General features: G+C 54.4%; 1 protein-coding gene across 1 annotated transcript in view; it reads right to left on the reverse strand.

The window, feature by feature from the left end:
* Positions 1-1,809: 1,809 nt before the first annotated feature.
* Positions 1,810-8,565, reverse strand: part of LOC105235927 (anthrax toxin receptor-like) — a 14,000-nt gene continuing 7,244 nt past the window's right edge. Inside the window, exon 7 of the mRNA XM_034663599.1 lies at positions 1,810-1,848. Coding sequence (XP_034519490.1) covers positions 1,810-1,848 — 39 coding nt within the window. The remainder of the gene's footprint in view (positions 1,849-8,565) is intronic.

Here is an 8,565-nt window from a genome sequence, read left to right on the forward strand (position 1 = left end):
AGGGCCGTGGGGAAGGGCCGCTGCAGGAGACGCCCATCTGCCTCCTGTACCTTCTGTCCCCTGGGCCTCCAGGGGGCTTGTGCTGACCGAGCCCCAGCCCATCTCGGAGTGGGCTCCCGGCCCCAGCTCACCAAAAGCAGGGCCCCTGCCCCTAACCTTCTTCCCCTTATGGCCTCCTGTCTGTGTGGCCAGCACCTCTCCCCAGTAGTCATCTGCTTGCCAAGCCAGACTTTGCTTCCCAGGATGTCCACCGCCCATGGGTAGCAGGAAAGAAAAATTGAAGGTTCAGGATTTCCAGTTACAAGGAATCGCATTTTTGGATTTGAGAATCCCAAGTCACCTTTGGGCTCACAGGCGGCAACAGTGGCCATTGTATATGTCGTTGGAGCCCCGGAATTTCCATGAGGGTTATGAACATGGTGCAGTGGCTCCCAGAACATCAAGGCACCAACACACTCTTCTTCAGCAGCTCATTCATCAAAGGAGATGATGAGTCCCCAAGGTCCCTTCCCGATCTTGCTGTCTGACCTGAGCAATTGGGTCCCGACCCAGCATTGCCTCAAATTCCCAGGAAGCTGTCATGCGGGAGCTCCCACGGGGGAGTCCTCACTGTGTATGTGAGCGTGGGGTGCTACGCACATCATCACGTTCAATCTCCACGTAGCTGTCGTCTCTCCAGAGGGGAGAGTGACTGCCTGTGGTCACCCAGCTTGTCCTTAACCACGGAGTCTTTTCACAGGATCCCTCGTGTCACCCCGAGTGTGCCACTTGAAAAGGGACTCCTGACAGTATCAGTTGATAAATGGCTTTTATGGGCTGAATTTCAGCAAACAGCAGGCTGAAGCAAGGGCCTGGTCACCTGCTCGGAGTGTGAATGGGAAACAGGGAGAGCAAGCGGAACTGAGCGGACGTTTCCATAGGTTACTGTACCACGCGAGCAGGTGGCTGAGCACAGCACAGCGAGAAGCACCTGGCGGCTAGTGAGAAATAGTTGCCTTCTGCCACCCTGACCGCCTCGACATCCCGGGCCCACTCTGGGGGTCCCGGTGCACGGAAAAGCCCGGGGAGGAGTTGTTAAGTGTCACCCTACAACACGGAGGTGGGTGTGCGTGCGCTGCTGCTCGCACGCTCATGGAGGAGGCCTGTGGCTGACCCCAGTGGGGTCTGAGGGAGGCTCCTGGCTTCCAGAAGCACAAGCTTTGGCCCAGGCTTAGAGGTCCACTCTGTGTCTACAGGGGCCGCTTCGTGCGACACCAAGAGGCACTTAGAAAACGTCTAAGGTAAGGAGTAAGCATTGCCCAGTCTATTCCCCATTGTACGTGTTGCAGCTTGGGACAGCTCAGATGTCAGACTTGTTTTCTAAAAATGTCTTGCCCCACCCAAAAACCTCAGGCAGGAGGCAGAGACAGGTGATCTGGAAGGCAGCTGTCAGCGGTAGCCTCTGCCCCTTTCCCCTTCGCGAAGGCGAGGAGCCCCTGGTTAATGACAAGCCAGAGGATCTGCTGAGCTAGAATGCAGGCGACAGGGCGGGAGCGTGTGCCCGGGAAGAGGTCTCCAAAGAAACTCCCTTCTCCTGCTGCCTCCTGATACTGTCACCACGGGAAGCAAGGCCAGAGTCCGTGGTGGTGGGGGGCCAGGGGCAGGCGGATGTTCCTCTCAGATGTCCGTGCCTACTTCCCTCCTCGGCTCAGGGATGAGGAAGGCGTGATGAGCCCTAGCTCACATTGGCTGCAAGCACGAAGGCTCTCAGCGTCCGCTAACGAGCCGGCATGTTGATTTCAGGCAGGCCACGCCTTTCTCCATACAGGGTCACAGCAGCTCAGCGACGGAGCGCACCACCTTACGGCTCTACATGGAGAGGAGGTCGGAGCACAGAGCTGCTTTCAGAAAAGTCTCTTGGGACCTCTCAAGGTGGGATCATGCTTTCACCAGTTACAGACTAAATACTCCACTTCTCGAGAGGAGGTGAAATCTCTCTATATGCTGTCATGTTGTTTTAACTGCCTTTCTGTCCAATAAAAAAAAATGTTTCACACACTTTTCTGGGTATCATGACTACCATAAACAGGTTTTCCTCCCAATTCTCAAAAGACCGACGGTTGAGCCTCCTTTTTCAAGCTGGATGTGGCTCTTGGCTCATTTGTGCATGACCCGTCAGCACCAGCAGCGCAGGGAAGGCAGTCTAGAACCAGTGGACCCATCTCACACCGCACAGGCATCTTTGACTTGCCTGTCTGGACTGTTCCCCGCGGGGCCGCACAGGGTTGGGGCCACCTGCTAGCCAGGCGCCAGGCATCAGGCGCCCCTCCTCACCACGCTCTGTGTCTGCAGTCCCCGTGGTTTTCACTCTCGTAACATCAGAGTGAGCCAACACATTGACTAGGGCCTCACGTTCTGTGAAGGGCATCAGGAAGTGGGGCCTGGGGCAGTTGCTTGTTCTCTTTCATATAGTTGTTCTGGAACGGGTCTCGGAATGGGGCCCCAGTGAAACTACTCAGTCCCATGCCGCAGGGTTAAGCCTCCTCTCCTACTTCCTCTATTTTGAGTTGGCTTATTTTTCTGAGACACCGTGTGCCTGGCATTTTGCACCAGGAAAAGCCCTCTTATAAAGAGCTTGCGAGATGAATGTGCCGGCGGATGTGCAAAGGGCCCACAGTGGGGCAGGAGATGGTCTCTCTCACGGGTCCTGTCCTGGCTGGTGGCAGGACACAGATCTGGGGCCCAAGCCGTGACAGGATGGGGAGGTGGGGAAGGGGTCCAAGAGAAAGAGCAGCTCCAGGTGCAAATGCCTTGGAAAGTTACACTGCAAACAATCTCTACGCACACATACACAAGCCATGCCAGGGAAAAATTTCATTTAAAAAAAATTATGGTCATCCCTATCTAGCCACTTGAATGCATACAGATTAAGAACCCAAACCTAACATATTTTTACCTACACTTGTCTTACAGAAATTCCACTGAGAAGCATGATTATGACATTCAAGGAACTGAGGAAGAAGGCGGAAAAGACTTTCACTTCCTACCAGCGTGGGCTGGAGGTGACTGCTTATGGTCCTGCCAATGGCAAATAGGGGAGGGTTTATATTCTCTAGGGAAATGGAGAGGAGGGTCCTCTAACGTTCTTCTGGGCTTAGGGACCATTTGGGGTATCTGGAAAGAGAAGTCACTCTGGCAGCTGGTGAGCTTTTGGGGGGCTTGCCTCTTTCTAGGACACATTTAGAAGGTGGGTAGCCAGGATACGAAAACCCAGAATGTGGAGTGGAAGAGGGGAGAAACTCTAGTCTTTCTCTCTGCATGAAGTTAGGGAACGTGACACAACATCGTATTCAAATTTCAGAGACATTTGGGGTTTTTTCAAGGAGCAGAATTTGGCCAAAACCGCTGGCGTCGCAGCCCGTGGTGACAGACAAAGAGCTGGCCGTGGGGAGTGGGAGGCATCCATGTCTGCATTCAGAAGATACCAGGGTGCTCTGTCCTGGCAGGAGCAGTATAGACATGTCTCACACAGTGGGGCGATGTTCTCCAGGTAACAAACTCTCTTGCGGATCAGCAACAGACTCCGACTCCTTTGACTGTAAACCAAGACTCAATACATATGTCTAATTCAGTGCACAAAGGGCTCTTAATAATCTTGGGGCTGGGCTATGGGGGCGGGAGGGACAAAGTGGTTCTGCAGACTGCCCGGGTAGGGGGCGAGATCAGCGGCAGCATGCTGGAGGGGAGTCGGGAGCACACGGATGCAGGGTGTTGGCACCGGGAGTAGCAGCTGTTGATGGGGAAGCACGCCTGGCTGGGAGGAACGCAGATCTTCGGGCTGCAGGGTAGCGGCCTGTAAGGCGGCCTCGCAAGGGTAAAGTTGAAGCACCGACCCTGTCGGGAGGAGAAGAGAGAGAAGGTGGTTGAGGGGCCATTAGAGCAGGTTTCTCTGGCTGCTGGTGCCTGCAGCACCTTCTCTACTTAAGCCCGTGCTTTTCCTGTTGTCCAGAACCCCACCGATCCCCCTGCTAGATCTGTGGGGATCTGTTGGTCCCCAGAAAGCCCCTTCAGTCCCCACAGGTGCTCCATGTAGTGGGCAGACTTGGGGCTTCCGTGAACCTGTCATTCATTCATTCATTCATTCAAAGTGTTACCTTGAGTCCCTGTGCATGACAAAGGGCGCCGACAGCTGCTTTCTCTTACTGAGACTGTCATCATCATCACCCTAGCTTTAAGAGTCCTTACGAACCTTTTAGAATGATCTTGGTTTTCCTTCCTAATATAGCCACATTAGAAAAACAACATATCTAAAACTCCTAGCCACATTAGAAAAACAACATATCTAAAACTCCTAAGACCCCTTGGATTCTAAGTATGTTTTTAATGAACCTTGGACCCCTGGAGCCTGACCTGGTCCTTTTTCACACCCACAGGGATGTCGAGCCAATGAAACTTTCTGGAAATACGCACTTGGGGACCTGCACCCTCTGTGCAGAGTGGAGCCAAGCCCAGAGATGGGCAAGGACTCCTCGCAGTGACTTTCCTTAGCGGGACAGCAAGACTGACATACTTCGTAAACTGTCACTTTCTAGGCCACGTTCTATGTAACATCACCTTAGTGTCCATCAAGTTAATATTTTATCCTTCATAGACAAGAATTTTTGCTTTTCCTGATCATAAAACTAACACTTGCCCTTTGTAGAGAACCAGACAATACAGACAAACATGCATGACGAAATAGAAGTTGCTTGTCTTCCAACCACCCACGATAAGCCCTCTGAATAGAATCTTGAACTCTCTGCATACAGCAAGCTCTTTGATCACGTATCAGCAGTCCCTGCTAGGATCTCTACTCCGTAGCTGGCCATTCTCACCTCCAGACCCACAGCCCATGCATGTGCTCTGTGGCCACCTTCCGGCTGGCTCCCCATATTATCCCTGCTCACCTCCCCTGCCTCCTTCTCCCCAGGTCTCCCCAGCCTCCAGGTCACCAGGCCCAGCCTCGTGGTCTACTCGGCCCAGACCCTGTCCTGAGCCACCTGTGTCTCTGGTCACCTGTCCATTCACACCTTCCTGTGCACTCATGGACCATCCAGGCCCTCAGGCTCCCTTTTTAGGCCTACTTGACTGTGTTTGTTCCCTAGCACTGCCCTAGTCCAGGCCTCACACGATCATCTCCGAGGAGAGGATCCCCCAGCTCCCAGCTTCACCTGTGTCTCCCACGCCAGCTGTGCTCTCCAGCGCCAGGCTCCTGGCGTGGCGCCCACCTGCCCTGCAAGGACCCAGACAACCCTGAGCTGTGCCCCCTACACTCCTGGACTCCAGGGCTGTCCCCCCACCCCCCGGCCTCTCCTTTTCACACATCCAGGCCCACCCATTCTCAAATGCCACCTCTGTCGTGCCACATTCCAGGGCCGACTTGCAGCCCTGCAGCTGTGTCTCTTCTCAACACTGTGGTCAGTCTGTCTCAGGCCCATGGACAGGATCTCGGTCATCTGGCAGGACCCCCACCATCCCTGCTCCAGGATCACATCAAAACCCCCTAAACTCTTAACTGTTTTTTTTTTTTAACTTAAAAAATCAGTTTTCCCTAAACATGTTCATCAATTCCACCAAAGGAGAACTAAGCCCATGAGCTCCTCTGGGAAAAGCTGACAATGGGGTCTAGGTTTTCATGTTCTCAAATCTTCTTTTCTAGCAGTGGGTAAAGGTCTATGGTTTCATTATAGGTCAGTACACTTGTGTTGCACAGGTGCGTGGGGGCACTGCTATTGAGAATAGATTGGAATCATTTCTTTTTATTTCGAGCTCCTTTATTTCTGCTTATTTACTCCAGAACGTGAACAGATTGTTCTAGACCCAGCAAATGCTATGGGATCCCTCTGATTTGGTCAAGAGATGACTGTGGGGCACCTGAGCTAAGGCCCATCCCACGCCTGAGCCTGTTCCTGGGAGCTGTGAGCTGGATCTGCCCATGGGCGCCTGGGAGGAGCCAGGGGCCATGGGGTGGGGGACTCTGGAGGGACACAGAGACCTTGAATCTGTGGGGCAAGGGTCAAGGGGTGAGTGGAGGGGTCTAGGGGTTGACGGGGGTCTCCTTCCTCTCTGCCTTCCTACCATTTGATGATCTAAGCCAGTGATGAATCACTTCTTCCATCAGCTCAGTGCTGTGCAGTGAAAGGACTAACATTGAATCTACTGGCAAACAGGAGCTTGCTAGCCCTGATCTCTGGAGCTTTGAAGCAATGGATCCATTCCTGCATTTCCTGCTACTTCCTGAGGAACGTGTGCGTGTGTGCACATGTCCTTGCACGTGCTTGGGCATGCGTGTGTGTGTGTGTGTGTGTGAGAGACAGAGAGAGAGAGAGAGAGATTGTGCGAGTTTTGGGTCGGGGGGAGGGAGGGTTGCCGAGCACAGGGGAGCCAGCTGCCATCACAATCCCAGAATTATTATCTGAGACCTTCCCAAAGTTCACTGGCTTGATAGTCGGTTGTCAAGTTCAGCCCTCCTGGAGGGGTGAAGCCATGTCCCAGCTCTGTCACACACCCCTCCCTGGTGGAGCTCCCTCCACTGGCAGGGTCAAAGGCTCAGGAGCTCCTTGACCATGGATGCATCCTAAGTCCCATTCGTATCCAGCTCTAGTTGTTCCCTGGAGAAACTCTTTCCCAGCAAACATGCCTGAGGTCTGTAATCAGCATATTAGGAAAGTAAGATATCGAGATTCACAACTGCATGTCTGACACACTGCGCTGTGGACAGAAGCACATTCCACATGTTTCCCTATCACCCTGACAGTATGGTACATGGGTCAGAGCATGGACTTGGACGTGAGTCTCCCCTGGCCCTGCCACACTCCTCCACAACCCTGTCACATTGAGTCCATCACTAAATTCAGAGGCTCCGTTTCCACAGCTGCGACGTGCAGAGAAGTGACCGCCTTGCAGGACAGAGAGGCGGTCATACGGCAGCGAGGCGCTGGGCTGCTGATGCTGGCCCTAGAGCTTCACGCCTGGGCTAGTCTGGGCGGGGGACTTAACTGTGTGGGCCTCGGCTTTCTCCCCCATGGAGGTGTGGGGGATGGAGTTGTATAAAGCCCTTAGGACAGTGTCCGGCTGTCTGGGGGCTCTGTGTACGTGGCAGGTGCGGGCCCTGGTGAGGCAGCTGTGAGAAGGAAAGGAGCTGCTGTGCACAGAGCCTCTCGAGGGGGATGCAGATGACAAGCTCTGGGACACAGGTCTAGGACTGTGGGCAGCACCTGCAGTGGGGGAGGGTAAGCTGGCCTGATGTTCTGGGCGGATCTAGCAGTACCACCATCTGTGCACTAGTGGGCTGCTCTGGGGTAAGGCAACAAAGGAAGAGACGCAGGATCTCAGCGGAGAGCCAGGGTTTGGCTCAGGATTAAGAACCCAGACTGAATCTTGCTGTGTCATCTTGTATATGTGTATAGGGAGAGCCAGTCTAGAAGGGGACCTTTTTAGAGAAGGTCCTCTGGGGAATATAAAGGTGGGGGGGTGGTGGTGCACAGAGTCGCAGTCATTTTACAAACATTTAAAGTATCTGCTTTCCTCCAAGGACGCTCAAGGCCATGCTCATCCTCCCTAAACAGCCTGGTCTGGGGGTCTGGGTCTGCACACTCAGGGCTGGGCTTGGGGCTGAGCTGGTGCCAGGGACTGTGGGTCCCAGCGACACTCAGACCCTTTAGTTCCAAGTTGACTAAGGCCTGGGACCAGTGCGCTGAAGGCTTAAAGAGAAGGTGCCAGAACCCTGCACCTACTGCAGTCCTGGGGGCCCAGCAACACTCGGGACTCCAGGAAGATGGTTGGAAAGACAAAGTCAGATGGGAGGGGACAGAGGAGTGGGAAGCTCCCTCCCTCCCACAGGACCTAGTTATGGGCTCTCAGATCTGCTCAGGAGGAGCGGATTGACTTCAGACAGCCCTGGGGGACGATCTTGCTCTCTGGGTGGCCTCTGTTCCTTTCTTGACCTCTCGAATGGTGTTTAGCCATTGGCGTCACACAGACAGGGTCCCTCCTGGCTCCAGAGAGGACTGGGGCAACCCCAGAGCCGGCATGGCAGGGGTCTGGCAGAGCTGTGGGCAGCTGTAAGTGCCCCACAATGCATGAGTCTGAATTCTGCCACCCTCCAACTGGGGTCTTGGGAAAGTGACCGTTTTGGAAGGTGACTCAGCACCCTGCCCTCACCTGGATGGGTAGCTCGGCCCTTTCTGGTATCCCTCCCTTGTCCTCCATCCGATCTCAGGCCTCCCTCCATGTCTTGTTCTGTCCCTCCGCCCTGAGTGATCACTGCTGGGTGGGTTGGGGGCACAGGCCGGGTGTGGTACTCAAGTGACCATCATGGGGCTGTGGTTCTGGGGAGAGGCTCCAGGAGAATCAGATGGAGAAGGGGCTTCTGTGCGAGCGTGGCTGGGACTGAGAGCCCTGTTCAGATCTAAAGTCGGGAGCCCAGTCCCAGAGGAGCCACAGCCCCTCTGACACCAGACAGTGGCCCTGCTGGGTGTCAGCATGCATCAGGGGTATCTCCACAGCGGTGTCCTGAACCCCTCAAGCCTGCGCAGGACTCCTAAA

The sequence above is a fragment of the Ailuropoda melanoleuca genome, chromosome 6, assembly GCF_002007445.2.
Source record: "Ailuropoda melanoleuca isolate Jingjing chromosome 6, ASM200744v2, whole genome shotgun sequence".
NCBI lineage: Eukaryota > Metazoa > Chordata > Mammalia > Carnivora > Ursidae > Ailuropoda > Ailuropoda melanoleuca.